This window comes from Budorcas taxicolor, chromosome 16 (genome assembly GCF_023091745.1).
Source record: "Budorcas taxicolor isolate Tak-1 chromosome 16, Takin1.1, whole genome shotgun sequence".
NCBI lineage: Eukaryota > Metazoa > Chordata > Mammalia > Artiodactyla > Bovidae > Budorcas > Budorcas taxicolor.
The window spans coordinates 58,783,478-58,800,921 of record NC_068925.1 but is presented as its reverse complement, the minus strand read 5'-3'; the positions used below and the strand labels follow the sequence as shown (position 1 = coordinate 58,800,921).

At 41.8% G+C, this 17,444-nt stretch overlaps 1 protein-coding gene across 1 annotated transcript in view; it reads right to left on the bottom strand.

The window, feature by feature from the left end:
• PAPPA2 (pappalysin 2) overlaps nucleotides 1-17,444 on the bottom strand; it is a 309,041-nt gene that overhangs the window by 100,057 nt on the left and 191,540 nt on the right. Inside the window, exons 12-13 of the mRNA XM_052654064.1 lie at nucleotides 16,168-16,303; nucleotides 15,747-15,966 (exon numbers count right to left, since the gene is read on the bottom strand). Coding sequence (XP_052510024.1) covers nucleotides 15,747-15,966; nucleotides 16,168-16,303 — 356 coding nt within the window. The remainder of the gene's footprint in view (nucleotides 1-15,746; nucleotides 15,967-16,167; nucleotides 16,304-17,444) is intronic.

The following is a 17,444-nucleotide window of genomic DNA, read 5'->3' as shown; positions in this document are numbered from 1 at the left end:
ATACTATCATGTAAGAATTGAACCGCTAGTCTATGTCTGACGCAGGATACAGCATGCTTGGGGCTGGTGCATGGGGATGACCCACAGAGATGTTATGGGGAGGGAGGTGGGAGGGGGGTTCATGTTTGGGAACACATGTAAGAATTAAAGATTTTAAAATTAAAAAATAAATAAATAAATAAATAAATAAATAAATAAAAATCCCCTAAAAAAAAAAAAAAAAAAAAAAAAAAAAAAAAAAAAAAAAAAAAAAAAAAACATCTTGAGGAGGAATATGAAAAGCTGGCTTGAAACTCACCATTAAAAACTAAGATCATGACATTCAGTCCAATCATTTTATGGCAAATAGAAGGGAAAAAAGTGGAAGCAAAGAGAGATTTTATTTTCCTGGGCTCCAAAATCACTGTGGACCATGACTGCAGTCATGAAATTAAAAGATAGCTTGATCCTCGGAAGAAAAGCTTTGATAAATCTAGACAATGTATTAAGAAGTAGAGATATCACTTTGCCAACAAAGGTCCATATAGTCAAAGTTATCATTTTTTCAGTAGTAATGTATGGATGGAGAGTTGGACTGTGAAGAAGGCTGAGTGCCGAAGAATTAATGTTTTTTAACTGTGGTGCTGGAGAAGACTCTTGAGAGTCCCGTGGACTGCAAGGAGTTCCAACCAGTCAATTCTAACGGAGATCAGCCCTGAATATTTACTGGAAGGACTGCTGCTGACCTCACTATTATACATGCACACTAACTGGCATCCTGGGGCATTTGAAAACAAACCAGCTACACACTATTCTTTGATGACTCACTGTTTGATTATCTGATTCTTTTCTTTACACAAGCATGATTAACAAAGTATGGTAAGTATGTTAAGGCATTTTTATGTCAAGTACACAGAAGTTGGGGCTGAACTCCAACTGATGTCCACAAGAACAGACTAATAGGAAAATGTTTTTAATGCAGAAGATAAAATCTGCTTAAAAATTGTTGCCTCGAATATAGAATGGCACAAGAGTACAATGTATGTTCATTATTTTCTCTTGACTTAAACTTTATGTGTTCATGTTCAGTTTGCTTTAAGCAAATAGGAAAATGAAGATTTATGCAGATAAGAAAAAAGGAAAGAAAGAGGAGAAAATCTGAGGATGACACTGCTCTTTACAAAAATATTTGGTTTTTTACTTAAAAAATAGTACCCTCTTGAAAGGCACTATCATTTTAAAAGTTAAGCCACTTCAAAATTTAGGTATAGAATTCGGTGAACATTAATCTTTTCCAAATGACTGCTTTGTGTATAGTGAAATATTCACACACACATATAACTACATTTTACTGGACCAAAATTGCTAAAAGCAATTAACTCTCAATTTTCCTATATTGTGAGGAGTCAGAATGCAGGTTATTTTAATAATAATCCCATTTTTAAAGATTTTTAATAATTTTATGACTTTCTAGGAAACCCAGTTGATATTACTGATTATTTTTCACTTTAATGAATACTATGAACAATTGCAGCTGAGCTATCGAGAAGGTGGCTTAGGCTTAGACAAAAGGGAAAATGAACTTGGGAATAAAAAGGAAAAATGGATCAGTCATAAAATGGATGTGAAGTATCTAGATAATGGAGCATAAAGAGGACATTCTCTGGTAAAACGCTGCCTAGATAATCCACCTACCAAGAACGGGAATTCCTATAAAGAAAGACCATCCTTTAAGAATCATTGTTCTTCCCTTCTGATTTATTTCTGCATGCAAATTCCTTGCATGTCCTTGTGAGCCAAGCTGTCCTGTAGGTTAAAATTACATCAGTACCGTGTGTGGCTCTATCAGGAATGAGGTCCTTGTAACTCCAAGGTCTAAGAACACAGCCAGCTAGTCCAGGCTCACACATTTTGGCGCACATGATTCTAACTTGTTGGAATCCACAATCTTGTGTAATTCCCTCAACCTGAGTGCAGGTGGGACCAATGACTTACTTCTAACCAATGAATATGGCAAAGGTGACAATGTCCCTTCTGATCATTATACATGACCTTAGACTGAAAGGTACTCTTGCTGAGAAACTCTTCCTTTGCCGGCTTTAAAGAAACAAGCTGCCATGTGTGAGCTGCCCCAGTGGAGAGGGCTATAGGGCAAGGAACTAAGGACAGGACCTGTGCAACAGCCAGCAGGAAACGGAGCCCTCAGTCGGGCAGCCTGCTGGGACCAAATGTCAACAACTGTGTGAGCTTAGAAACTGACGTTCCCCACAGGAGCTTTCAAATGACCCGACCTGGCTGACACCTTATTATAGCCTTATAGAGGATCCAGTTGAGCCTGGCCTAGAATCTTTTTAAAATTATTATTATTTTAAACTTCTTATTTTATATTTGGGTACAGCTGATTATTCTCAAGGAGATCAGCCCTAGGTGTTCTTTGGAAGGACTGATGCTAATGATCCAGTACTTTGGCCACCTCATGTGAAGAGCCTACTCATTGGAAAAGACTCTGATGCTGGGAGGGATTGGGGGCAGGAGGAGAAGGGGACGACCAAGGATGAGATGGCTGGATGGCATCACCGACTCGATGGACATGAGTTTGAGTGAACTCCGGGAGTTGCTGATGGACAGGGAGGCCTGGCGTGCTGCGATACATGGGGTCGCAAAGAGTCGGACACGACTGAGCGACTGAACTGACTGACTGACAGCTGATTAACAATGTTGTAATAGTTTCAGATGAACAGGGAAGGGACTCAGTCATACATATACATGTATCCATTCTCCCCCAAACTTCTCTCCCAGCCAAGCTGCCCCACAACACGGAGCAGAGTTCCATGTGCTATACAGTAGGTCCTTGCTGGTTATCGATTTTAAATAGAGCAGTGTGTACATGTCTGTTCTAAACTCCCTAATTACCCCTTCCTCTCAGCAACTATAAATTCTGTAAGTCCATGAATCTCTTTCTGTTTTGTAAGTTCACTTGTATCATTTCTTTTTCAATTCCACATATAAGGGATGTCATACGGTATTTCTCCTTCCCTGTCTGACCAACTTCACTCAGTATGACAATCCCTAGGTCATCCAAGTTGCTGCAAATCTAGCCTAGAATGTTGAGTCTCAGAAACTGTGAGTGTAGATGTGTGTTGGTTTAAGCTGCTCAGTATGTCGCAGTATTGCTTCATGGCAATAGCAAACGAATACACACATGAACCTGGCTTTAAATTGTAGTTCTTCTTTCTGGCTTACCTGCGTATTTTTTTCTGATTTTCTCTCCTCTGGGGACTGAGACTCTTTTTGCCTGGGCTAGGACCCCATGCTGAAGCTGAAGCTCTAATACTTTGGCCACCTGATGCGAAGGACTGATTCATTAGAAAAGACCCCGATGCAGGGAAAGATTGAAGGCAGGAGAAGGGGACGACAGAGGATGAGATGCTTGGATGGCAGCACTGACTTGATGGACATGAATTTGAGCAAGCTCTGGGAGATGGTGAAGGTCAGGGAAGCCTGTGCCGCAGTCCATGGGGTTGTAAATAGTTGGACACTACTGAGTGACTGAACAGAAACAACAAGGACCCTATAGGAGCTGGGTCAAAATCTCTTTTTCTAACGACCCCAAATCCTCTGGATTCTGTCCACAAAATTGCTCCACTGCAGATAATTTATTTCCTGAGCTTTCCCAAAAGTTCAAAGTATTTTTTAAAGATTTATTTGCTTTGTTTATCTTTGGCTATGCTGGGTTTTGACTGCTTCATACTTGGTCTTTTCTCTAGTTGCGGCGAGAGGGGGTTACTCTCTAGTCTTGGCGACCAGGCTTCCCATGGCAATGGCATCTTTTGTTGCAGAGCACAAGCCCTAGGGCACTCGGGCTTCTGCAGCCGCAGCTCCTGGGCTCTGGAGCATGGGCTCAGAAGTTGTGGCACATGGGTTGAGTTGCCCTGAGGCATGTGGGATCTTCCCGGAGCAGGGATCTGACCAGTATCCCCTACACTGGCAGGTGAATTCTTAACCGCTGGACCACCAGGGAAGCCCCCAAAGTATCTTTACAGTTCCCTCTCTTATCCCCTACTCCATCAGATGTCACAAGCTCACCTGCATTACTTGGAGCCCACATCTATGTTTCTTAATTTCATGGATTCCACAAAAGAAATATGCCATTTGCATAAATATATCTAAAATACAGGTGTTCTTTAATTATGCCAGTTAACCTCTTGTTATCCTAATCTGAATATGGTTTGAGGGAGAGGGTAGGATTTCCTGGGTAGTAATAAACATGAGTATACTTACAAAATAGTTTTTCATTCATAAAATAGAAATTTCTTTACAGAAAAACAAATTAATTTTATTCTAGTCTCAGTTTTGCTAATTTCAAATAAGGTGAATTTGTACACACTGAGTCTCAGTTTCCTCAACTGAAAAATGATTCCTGGCATATTGTAGGTACTTAATAAATATTTTTTGAATATTTCTATATTAAAATATAGTCTGCCCCTTTCTCTATACACACACACACACATACCATATAGAATAATTAGTTTTACAAATCACTCTACATTAAATTTTTCAGAAGTCTTTTTTCTATGTGAAATAAAACACAGCAATATAAATACAATGTGTACACACACACATTCACTGTTTTAGACCTAAATTGTTACACAATTCTGCTCTCAATTATCCATAATGATAAAAAGGATAAGACACAATTATATACAGTGAGTGAAAAAGAATGCTAGTGAGAACAAGAGAGAAAGAGAAGAAATAACTCTGGTTTCCACATGGATATTCATTTTAAAAGATAAATGTCTTATTCAGTTTTATAGTAGAATACTTGGTTTTAATAAGCTACAGTTTAAGATAAACCTCAGAACCCACTACAATTTTATAAGTATCTATTACTTGTTTTCCATCTCAATCAGAATGTGCACTTATACTGAATAAGTTAAAGTGATATTTTTACCTTATGTTTGCCTTGGACTTAAAATAAGTTCCAAACATTAAAAAGAGAAAATATAAATGTCCAGTTAGTTCAGTCTACTTAGAAGTTGTATTGAAAACTGGTCTTAGCATAAAGATGGCTAACAAACAAATGAAAAGATGCTCAACACTGCTCATTATTAGAGAAAAGCAAATCAAAACTACAATGAGATACCATCTCATAGGAGTCAGAATGGTCATTATCAAAAAGTCTACAAACAATAAATGCTAGAGAGGGTGTAGAGAAAAGGCAACCCTCTTGCACTGTTGGTGGGACTGTAAATTGATACAGCCACTATGGAAGACAATATGGAGACTCTTTAAAAAACCAGGAAGAAAACCACCATGTGACCCAGAAATCCCACTACTAGGCATATACCCTGAAGAAACCAAAATTGAAAAAGACACAGGTACCCCCATGTTCATTCCAGCACTATTTACAATAGCTAGAACTACGGGAAGGAACCTAGATGTCCACCGACAGATGAGTGGGTAAAGAAATTGTGTTTCATATATACAATGGAATGTTGCTTGCTGTGCTGTGCTTAGTCACTCACTCTGTCGCGTCTGACTTTTTGTGACCCCATGAAATGTAGCCCACCAGGCTCCTTTGTCTATGGGGATTCTCTAGGCAAGAATACCAGAGTGGGTTGCCATGCCCTCCTCCAGGGGATCTTCTCAACCCAGGGATAGAGCCCAGGTTTATCACATTATAGGTGGATTCTTTACTGTCTGATTCTTCCCTTTCAGGGAAGCCCATGAGGGTAGCCTATCCCATCTCCAGGGGATCTTTTCGACCCAGAAATTGAACTGGAGTCTCCTGCATTGCAGTCAGATTCTTTACCAGCTGAGCTAGCGGGGAAGCCCACAATGGAATATTACTCAGCCATAAAAAGGAATGCATTTGAGTCAGTTCTAATGAGGTGGATGAACCTAGAGCCTATTATAGAGTGAAGTAAGTCAGAAAGAGAAAAACTAATATCATATACTAACACATATATATGGAATCTAGAAAGATGGTACTGAGGAAATTGTTTGTAGGGCAGCAGTGGAGATACAGACATAGAGAACAGACTTGTGGACATGGGATGTGGGGGGAGGAAGGAGAGGGTGAGATGTATGGAGAGAGTAACATGAAAACTTACATTACCAGGTAAGTAGTCAGTCAGATAGATAGTCAATGGGAATTTGCTGTACGACTCAGGGAACTCAAACTGGGGCTCTGTAACAACCCAGAGGGGCGGGATGGCGAGGGAGGTTCAAGAGGGAGGGGACATATGTATACCTGTGGCTGATCCGTGTTGATGTTTGGCAGAAAATAACAAGATTCTGTAAAATAATTACCCTTCAATTAAAAAAAGAAAGAAAGAAGAAAATTGGTCTTAGAATTAAAGCCAGGAAAATCTTAATCTGGAACATCAAAGGCAGAGAGAAAAGGGGTTTCTTCATGGTTATTTGACAAAATATTTTCTGCCAGCAATCAACTTATGGGCTGTCATTTCCAAATGCCCTGTTTTGAGATACTAAAGAGGGGCCATGTAAATATTGCTCTTTGGAGAGTTAGTATAACGTCATGTTTGCCCAGGAGATATAATTGGGGAGACATTGTAGGAGGAAGGGGTTGTCTCTTCTTGATTCCCGTGTGCTTTTCTCTCCTTGCTTCAGCAGCATTTGATGTCTGACACAGCATCAGAGTTTCAGTGACACCCTGCATGTCCCAGAAGTCCTACCAGCACCCTAGCTGGCTTCCCAGCAAAGGTACCCCACTGAATGACTTCCCAGAAAGTCTCATTGGTACCCCAAAGGGTGGCTTTCCATCAAGCTCATCAGTGCCCAGCAGGTGACCTCCCAGACAGTTTCAGTAGCATTTGCTATGACAGCTTTTCAGAGAGTCCCAATAGAACCTCAACAGAAAGCTTCCTAATGAGCCTTGATTAGCACCCCAGTGGGTGGTGTCTTGATTGCCAGTCTCAGCCTACGAAACCTCAGCACCCTTCTCTGTCACCCAATGTGCTCCACCCTGTCCAATGAGATAAAAATCACAGCCTTGGAGGGAGGGGAGTGCTCTTCCTCAAGATACTCTCCCCCTATCCCTAAAAGTAATGGTTGCCCCCTTGATCCACCATTCTTCTCTAAAATTAACTGCCAAGGTGTTCTCCTTACCCCTTAAGAGTTCATTTCCTGTTACTAGTTACTTATATTAATCTTCCCCATTCTAATTATGGTGTCCTGCTTGACCAACTGACACAGAATGGAACTGGAAATGATGGTAGAAGATAGAGTCACATAGATAGAGGGAATCCATTTGGTTGTGCCTGTACAGTGCTCAGTTACTTCCCAGTGGGAAATGGGATGCTGATAATCAATGACACGCTGTGGGATCACAATTACTAAGCTACCACCTCTAACTACTGTGGTGCAGAGCCACCTGGAACACAAAGGCTGCCATCCTTGACCACAGGTGTCCTGCACATCACTGGTGAGCATGTCACAGCAGCCAGAAGAGAAGATGGCATATCTGAAACAGGAAGAGAAGCCCCTTGCTCCTGCAGTGTGTCTCCAGAACTCTCTGTTGACAAGAGTTAACACTGTGCCAGGCAGCAAAGGGTGAATATTAACAGAATCCTATTCTTAGTACCACGAGTTTGGGTGATGAGGGTGACTTTAGAGATGAGAAGCAGTAAACTGATGGATAACTGTCACATTCTGTAAAAGGAAGATAGTGGAAAAAGATAAGGATGGGAAATGGTATGGAACTGGTCCCACCTGGTGCTTGAATGGGTTTCAAACTCCACATGGATCATTCTCAAGCAGTCTCACAAGAATCCTCAGAGGTAGTTTTTCCCTGCTTCCCACTTGCTGCTGCTACTGCTGCTAAGTTGCTTCCGTCGTGTCCGACTCTGTGCAACCCCATAGATGACAGCTCACCAGGCTCCCCTGTCCCTGGGATTCTCCAGGCAAGAACACTGGAGTGGGTTGCCATTTCCTTCTCCAATGCATGAAAGTGAAAAGTGAAAGTGAAGTCGCTCAGTCGTGCCCGACTCTCAGCGACCCCATGGACTGCAGCCTACCAGGCTCCTCTGTCCATGGGATTTTCCAGGCAGGAGTACTGGAGTGAGGTGCCATTGCCTTCTCCTTAAATATCAACAATACAGAAACATAGGAAAACTCTGATTAACACCAAAAACCAAGGTGGATAGCTGGACTCTGAGGATTCCCCGCCCCCCACCCCCCCGATTTCAAAATGTATTGGAATTGAATTGAGAAACATCACTGGAAGTCAAAACGTGATTTTTGTTGTTGTTTATTTTCTGGAAAAAAAAAAAAAGGCACAAAGCAAATAAAGAATAGAGCCACACTACAAGAGAAGGAATGACTCAGTCTTGCTTCATTCCCTGGCCCCTGTAAAGACCAGGAAACTGGGCACTACTTTCAGGGGCCACAGATCTGTCCTCTACCCATCAGTCTTCAGCAGTACTCTTTCTTTACTCATTTCACGATTTCCAGTCAGAAAGTATAAGGGTCTTGGTGGAGGGAGGTAGGAGTGAGTGAGGGGAAGGGAGAACCATTGACAAAGGCCACTGAGTCCTGGGAGATAAACATCCCAAAGGTAACGATGCTACAGAATCTTAAAGAATATTATGGGCTCAGGGAGCATAAGATGAAATTTCAGAATAAAAGCTTGGAGTAGTTTTACACAATGAAATCCTACTGTCTTTGTAAACAGTGCAATGAAGCAATAGCCCTGGGCTCACTGGCAGTGAAGATAGAGAAAGGTTAAAAATAAAAGAAAGGCAAATATTTATCAAACAAATACAAACAAAGAGAAAGCAGGGATGGAAATTTTAATTCCAGACAAAGCGTAATACAAAGCCAAATCCTTTCAAAGGGGCAAAAGGGTTGGCAAGAGGTATGATGCCAATAAAGATAAAACAGTCACAAGTACTTCTATACCTAATTATGTAACACAAATTATAAAAAGCCAGAACTGTTTGAAATATAAGGATAAATTGAAACAATCACAATTGTTTGGGAGGTTATATTCTCAACCTTTTATAAGGCAGGTAGGTAGAAAAAAAATCAATAAAAGGAAAGTATAAATGCTGAAAAGAAACGGGTGATCAGAAGTTTCAACCATTGCTATCAGCCCAGGCCCTGGAAAAGGAGATACTGTTCTTCAACTTCAGAAGATTCAACACTGGGGCATTTAATGGCTATACCATCAGGCAGGGTCAGAGAAGTTGCAACTAATATTTTAATTGTGTTCATATGACTGAAAGAACAGAATCTTGTTGTAGGAGAAACACACGCCCATGAGAAATTCTTGTCTATTAGTAAATTCTGCTAGACTTGACCTTGTGAATTTCCAAAGTAGATTATATGAATCTTTGGAAGGAATGATGCTAAAGCTGAAGCTCCAGTACTTTGGACACCTCATGCGAAGAGTTGACTTATTGGAAAAGACTCTGATGCTGGGAGGAATTGGGGGCAGGAGGAGAAGGGGACTACAGAGGATGAGATGGCTGGATGGCATCACTGACTCGATGGACGTGAGTCTGAGTGAACTCCGGGAGTTGGCGATGGACAGGGAGGCCTGGCGTGCTGTGATTCATGGGGTCGCAAAGAGTCGGACACGACTGAGTGACTGAACTGAACTGAACTGAAAATCTACTCATTTAGGAAAATTAACCTGTTAGTGCATGGATCCTATTTTGGAAACATTCAAAACCCCACTATATTAATCAAAAAGATGTTTCTCACTTTCCAAAGCTATCAACACAACCCTGAGATGGTTGGGAATCTGCCTGACACTCCAACTCCTGGGATACTGTGGAAGGTTATGCAAGGCCTTTCCCAAAGATGGCTAGAGCAGGAAATAGAGAGTAAAAAATGCAGTTAACTGTTATTGGAAGCCCCCTGCACTGGTGGGGCTTCCCAGGTGGTGCAGTGGTAAAGAATCCACCTGCCAATGCAGGAGACACAGGAGACGTGGGTTCTTTCCCTGGGTTGGGAAGATTCCCTGGAGGAGGAAATGTCAACCCACTCCCGTATTCTTGCCTGGAAAATTCCATGGAAAGAGGAGCCTGGTGGGCTACAGTCCATGGGATCGCAAAGAGTCAGACACGACTGACCACAGGAGGGCACGAGGAGACCAAATCCAGGAACACTAAACTTGGTTTTCAAGACTAAGGATCCGTTATCAAAAGACTAAGCCCAACGGGTCATAAACTGGGTAGCCATCATGGCAAAATGGGAAACAAGATGAAGAGACAGATCAAAGCCAAAGAATCCGAACTAAGCATCATGAATGTCACTGGGAAGCCAGGCTTAGGTTTACTGGAACCTCCACTGAGATTCTGTGGGCCAGTCACACTGGTTTAAAGATGCAGTATTATAAGGCAGAGCACAGAGAATTTTCAGGGCCATGAAACTCCTCTATGGCACTGTAACAGATACATGTCATTAAATATTTGTTCAAACCTATAGAACATGCAAAGCCAGGAATGAACCTAATGTAAACTGTGGACTCTGGGTGATGATCATGTGTCCTTGTAGGTTCATTGATTGTGCATCTGATGACGGTGTGAGGTGGGGGAGACTGACTGTGTGTGTGTGTGGGGGGTGGGGTTTATGGGAAATTGCTGTATTTTCCGGTCAGTTTTGCTGTGAATCCAAAACTGCTCTAAGAAATAGAGTCTATTTCAAAAAATAAATAGAGGTGCAGTGATGTAGGAAGTCAGGCCATTGGTTACTAATGGTTAAATACAAAATGGAGAACACATCTTCTACTGCCAGGCATCTGTCAGCTCTCCCTTGCCCATTTTAGTATTAATGGAATTCAGGTCATAAGGGGTAAGAAGGCAGTAGCCAGGAATCCCTCTTCCTATGCCCAGAATTTGAGGCTTTCATATTATGGTCTATCTACATTTACAACTGTGATTGATACAAAGATGCTAAAAGACTTCCATCCTTTGAGAGTATATAGGGGTTCAGATTTTAAATCTGTCCACAAAGAAAATACGTGGGCTCTATTAGGTCCCCTACGTATCAAAATTTACTATATTGCACTGATTTGCTGGCTGAGAAGGAAAAGCCAATTTGCATGGCTCCTGTCAGTCACATGTGGTTTGGAAATGCTTATGCATTCCAGATACATTCTGTGTAAACTGGAGAATCATATCCTCTTTCTACTGGTCTGCATGCATGCATGTAAGAAAACTTGTTTTCCCACAGTGCCAAATGAAAATAAGCAAAGAATTAACAGCAGTGATCATAATTAATCAACTTCTTTGTCAAAATTTCACAGCTGTGATGGCGTAAGGGAATTCTTGTCCCTTGGGTCTAGAGAGGTTGTGACTTCTTTTCTGGTTTGCTTGTTCAGTTCTGTCCCATGGAGGATTTAGAAGTAAGGCCTGTAACTGTCATAAGATGTACAGTTTCTGACATCTTTGATATGTCAGGGCCTCTGCTAGGTATTGAGAGATACTGAGCAGAATGCCTACTGTAGGGAGTTCAGAGTGGGAAAGAACAAGAAAATAAATAAGCTACCACCCAATGAGATAGCTGCTTTTGTAGAGTGTAGGTTGTGTGCAATGTCCTATGGAAACAAGGAGGGGACTTGCCAAAACTTCATAGAAGAAGGTGGATCCTGATGGTCAAGTGTGAGTTGAAGTGAAGAAGTACTGGACAGCATTCAAGAAGGTAGGAACATTATGTGCAAAGACATGGAGCTCATCGAGAACACATGGTTCAGGGGCCTGAAAGAAATTCTGTATGGCTTGAGGCCAGAGGTAGAACCAGGAGAGAAAATAACTGGAAAACACATGAGAGAGAGGCAATCATTCTAGTAAACAATGTTACTTTAACAGTCTACAATTTTGCATTCATATTTGAAGACGTTTGCTCACTCAGGAGACTTAAAAGTCACAGATGAACTAGCTAATGTTGCAATGTCCATTACCGAGACCCTATTCCTTTCTAGCACTTACAACAATGTCTGGCACATGGGTAATACTCAGTTAACATAAACTACTATCATTGCATGTGGTAAATGACCGCTAATAATTTGTGCTCTGATGCTCGTCCTTCCTCTTGAGTATGGGCAGGACTAATTGACTCATTTCTAATGAATAGAATATGCCAGAAGTAATGCGTTGTCAGTTCCAACATTATGTTATAAAAAGACTGGCTTCCGTTTGGGGCAGATTCTCATGTACTCACCCTTTCTGGCTCTCTTTATGTTTTTGGATTATTAGCCATCATGTCACAAAGACATTCAGGCAGCTTATGGAGATGCTCGTGTGGCAAGGAACTGAGCCATGCTTATGTGACTGTGCCCACACCAGCACCTATGCAAATGAATTTGGCCACAGATCTCCTGAGGCTTGCCAATAGCCACATGAGTGAGCTTGGAAGTAAATTCTGCAAGGCTCCACTTGAGCCTAGGTTACTGCAGCCTTGGCCAAGAGCTAATGACAACCTCATAAGGGACACTAAGCCAGAGGCACCTAGCTGAGTTGCATCCAGATTTCTTACCAACAGAAACTGTGATAAACCACTAAATGTTGGTATTAATACAATTAGCTACAGAGCAAAAGATAACTAAAACACTATATTAGTACTGTCTACTTCCTAATCAAGATTGGGTTTCTGGGATACCTAGGTTGGGCATGGTGGTATCGGAGTCCCTCCTTGGTGATGGAGCACTGTCTGCAACCCCAGCTTTTGTGACTAGGATCCCAATCGCCTGACACTTCACTCCTTGAGGAAACAAACGCTGTTACCTGTAGTCCTACCTAACTGATTAGACCTTTCAGAGAACGAATTCAGCACAAATATAGCACAGATAACTGTGTCTGACTTGCTCCTTGCCTCATCAGGGCCAACCTTGGCCATGCCAACGTTCCATACTAGCTGTGGCTGAGAGTCCAGGAAACACTATCTACATGGTGACAGTCACAGCTATCTACAGAATGGCACACATAGCTCATATAGTCCTGACTTCCATATGTAAGTCTAATTGATTACATAGCACGCCTTAGAGACTAATTGTTAAACTCACTATTTACACTGTCCAGGTGGGAACAAGTGGAAAAATGTACATCACCTAGGGAACATTGAGTTTTTGGCAGGGAAATTTGGCAGTTTACATAGCAATGTTGATTTGAAGGCAGTGGTTTTATATGTACAAGAGATTTTTAGACCTAGTAAAGATGATAAATATTTACATAAAAATTATTCTCAGCTAAGGAAAGAAGAGCAAAATATAAAATGCAAGTGTGCCTTCTATGAATTGTTCTTTGCTTGCTTCTTATGTCTTTTTTAGTAGTTCTTAGACTGGCATGTAGCAGGGCAGAGGCTAATAGAGTTTTGCCAAGAGAACGCACTGGTCATAGCAAACACCCTCTTCCAACAACACGAGAGAAGACTCTACATATGGACATCACCAGATGGTCAACATTGAAATCAGATTGATTATATTCTTTATAGCCAAATATTCTTTATATATTGATTTATTCTTATAGGATAAGCTCTATACAGTCAGCTAAAACAAGACCAGGAGCTGACTGTGGCTCAGATCATGAACTCCTTATTGCCAAACTCAGAATTAAATTGAAGAAAGTAGGGAAAACCACTAGACCATTCAGGTATGACCTACATCAAATCCCTTATGATTATACAGTGGAAGTGAGAAACAGATGTAAGGGACTAGATCTGATAGAGTGCCTGATGAACTATGGACTGAGGTTCGAGACGTTGTACAGGAAACAGGGATTAAGACCATCCCCATGGAAAAGAAATGCAAAAAAGCAAAATGGCTGTCTGGGGAGGGCTTACAAATAGCTGTGAAAAGGAGAGAAGCAAAAAGGAAAGATATAAGCATCTGAATGCAGAGTTACAAAGAATAGCAAGGAGAGATAAGAAAGCCTTCCTCAGCGATCAATGCAAAGGTAGAAGAAAACAACAGAATGGGAAAGACTAGAGATCTCTTCAAGAAATTTAGAGATACCAAGGGAACATTTCATGCAAAGATGGGCTCAATAAAGGACAGAAATGGTATGGACCTAACAGAAGCAGAAGATACTAAGAAGAGGTGGCAAGAATACACAGAAGAACTATAGAAAAAAGATCTTCACAACCAAGATAATCACGATGGTGTGATCTCTCACCTAGAGCCAGACATCTTGGAATGTGAAGTCAAGTGGGCCTTAGGAAGCATCACTACGAACAAAGCTAGTGGAGGTGATGGAGTTCCAGTTGAGCTGCTTCAAATCCTGAAAGATGATGCTGTGAAAGTGCTGCACTCAGTATGCCAGCAAATTTGGAAAACTCAGCAGTGGCCACAGGACTGGAAAAGGTCAGTTTTCATTCCAATCCCAAAGAAAGGCAATGCCAAAGAATGCTCAAACTACTGCACAATGCACTCATCTCACACACTAGTAAAGTAATGCTCAAAATTCTCCAAGCCAGGCTTCAGCAATACGTGAACCGTGAACTTCCAGATGTTCAAGCTGGTTTTAGAAAAGGCAGAGGAACCAGAGATCAAATTGCCAACATCCGCTGGATCATTGGAAAAGCAAGAGACTTCCAGAAAAATAACTATTTCTGCTTCATTGACTATGCCAAGGCCTTTGACTTTGTGGAACACAATAAACTGTGGAAAATTCTGAGAGAGATGGGAATACCAGACCACCTAACCTGCCTCTTGAGAAATCTGTATGCAGGTCAGGAAGCAACAGTTAGAACTGGACATGGAACAACAGACTGGTTCCAAATAGGAAAAGGAGTACGTCAAGGCTGTATATTGTCACCCTGCTTACTTAACTTATAGGCAGAGTACATCATGAGAAATGCTGGACTGGAAGAAGCACAAGCTGGAATCAAGACTGCCGGGAGAAATATCAATAACCTCAGATATGCAGATGACACCACCCTTATGGCAGAAAGTGAAGAGGAACTAAAGAGCCTCTTGATGAAAGTGAAAGAGGAGAGCGAAAAAGTTGGCTTAAAGCTCAACATTCAGAAAACGAAGATCATGGCATCCGGTCCCATCACTTCATGGGAAATAGATGGGGAAACAGTGTCAAACTTTATTTTTTGGGGCTCCAAAATCACTGCAGATGGTGACTGCAGCCATGAAATGAAAAGATGCTTACTCCTTGGAAGAAAAGTTATGACCAACCGAGATAGCGTATTCAAAAGCAGAGACATTACTTTGCCAACAAAGGTCTGTCTAGTCAAGGCTATGGTTTTTCCCAGTGGTCATGTATGGATGTGATATTTGGACTGTGAAGAAAGCTGAGTGCTGAAGAATTGATGCTTTTGAACTGTGGTGTTGGAGAAGACTCTTGAGAGTCCCTTGGACTGCAAGGAGATCCAACCAGTCCATTCTAAAGGAGATCAGTCCTGGGTGTTCACTGGAAGGACTGATGCTAAAGCTGAAACTCCAATACTTTGGCCACCTGATGCGAAGAGCTGACTCATTGGAAAAGACTCTGATGCTGGGAGGGATTGGGGCCAGAAGGAGAAGGGGATGACAGAGGATGAGATGGCTGGATGGCATCACCGACTTGATGGACATGAGTTTGAGTGAACTCTGGGAGTTGGTGATGGACAGGGAGGCCTGGCGTGCTGCAATTCATGGGTTCGCAAAGAGTCGGACGCAACTGAGTGACTGAACTGAACTGAGACCCATTTTTAGTTAGCAAACAAACACCTACTTTATATACAATAGTATGTATGAAAACGATAGCAGTTGTTGAAAAAGAAAGGGAAAAGGAAGTAAGGGGACTTTATACCTTTGTCCCTGATGATTTTGCCCCTTTTGCTCTGGGATGATGCAGCTGTTGGGAGCTGAAGGACTTGTGTCGGAGGATGTCCTTAGAGCCACCGCCGAGATGCCCACCAACGGGGTTGAGAAATTCAGCAGCACTGATGTGACATGGTGGAAGAGGACATTTGAGTGATGAGTTATGTTGATAACCAGCGGGTTATGCTGGCATGACAGTTCATAGGTTCCTGAAGAGAAACAACGGGATTGAATAATATTTTAAGCCATTTGTGTAGCATCAAGTTTCCATACCTAGTGTTCATTTTATCTTCCCAATAGCTATATGATGTAACAAGGTCTCAAATAATATCAGAGACAGACATCGAGCAGAATCCTGGGTCTACTGGATTGTCCTCTGGTGGCCCTAAAGTGATCACTGTCAGACTCACCAAGAGAGTGGTTGTTTCCACTGACATCGGTCAGGTAAAGGGTCACTGTTGGCCGCTGACGTTTCCCAGATACCAGGCCATCAGATGTCAAGAAAATGAAAATTGCTGTGGCCACTCCTGGTCTACTGAAACAAACCTAGGCACAAGCACATATATGTACGAGCCATTATTTCCAGTGGGCTCTCAAGGCACATGTCACACTACTTTTATCCTTCCCAAATAGCTCGCCACTTACAAGATAAGAACTCCCTCCTTTACAAATGGGAAAAAAACATGGAGTAGGCACAGAAAGGTAGCCACAGTCTTATCAAAAGTAAAAATTAGCTAGAAAGTAGCTAACTTTCACCTACTGAGAGTCCCATCTTTTTCTGAGACTTTACTTCAACCAGTTCTTTTTTACTTGACTCTTTCTTAACACTTCTCTAAAAGATCACTCAAGGAGACCATTGCTGGAGACGTTAAACCACTGCATAGCCAGCCAATACCTCCCTATCTCCAATGTGAGAGACGTGGACAAGATGATCACCAAGCTAACGCTTTGTTCTCAACTGGCATAGCTAATTATCCTTCCCTATCTCCTTTGTTGCCGTTGTTTAGTCGCTCAGTTACATCTGACTCTTTTGCAACCCCATGGACTGTTGCCCACCAGTTCCTCTATCCATGGGATTTCCCAGGCAAGAATACTGGAGTCAGTAGCCATTTTCTTCTCCAGGGGAATCTTCCTGACCCAGGGATCGAACTTGTGTCTCCTGCATTGGCAGGGGGGTTCTTTACCACTGAGCTACCAGAGAGACCCTCCCTGTCTCCTTGTCTCCCCCTTAAAATTGTTATCAGAACCTCTCACTTAGCATTTCAACTGTGACATAGGAGAAAGGTCACTGCAGAGTCTGTTGCTTCAGAAACTAGATGCTGCCAAACTGCTTATTCTTATTCTTCTGGTGCCCCAAGCACAACATTTACCCTATCTGTGGCTGGAAAATAAGCCAGTGCTGAAAATTCACAGGAAAATTCAGTTATCTGTAAGAAATATTCTAGATGGCTAGACTAATTAACAATGAAGCAGTCTTGTCCCTAGAAATCCTTTAAAATAAAACATTTCAGAGATTGGGGAATGACCTGAAGAACCTATCTTCCATTATCTGATGTTGCAATTCTACTTTCGTCTTATTTCCTAGAGCTCAATGTTATTCTTAACACTGAGATATTGAGAGTCATCTCCCATCTTCCCTGGTGTTGCGTGGTTGCTGCTTTATTAGAGTCTAGGGCTAGAACGTACA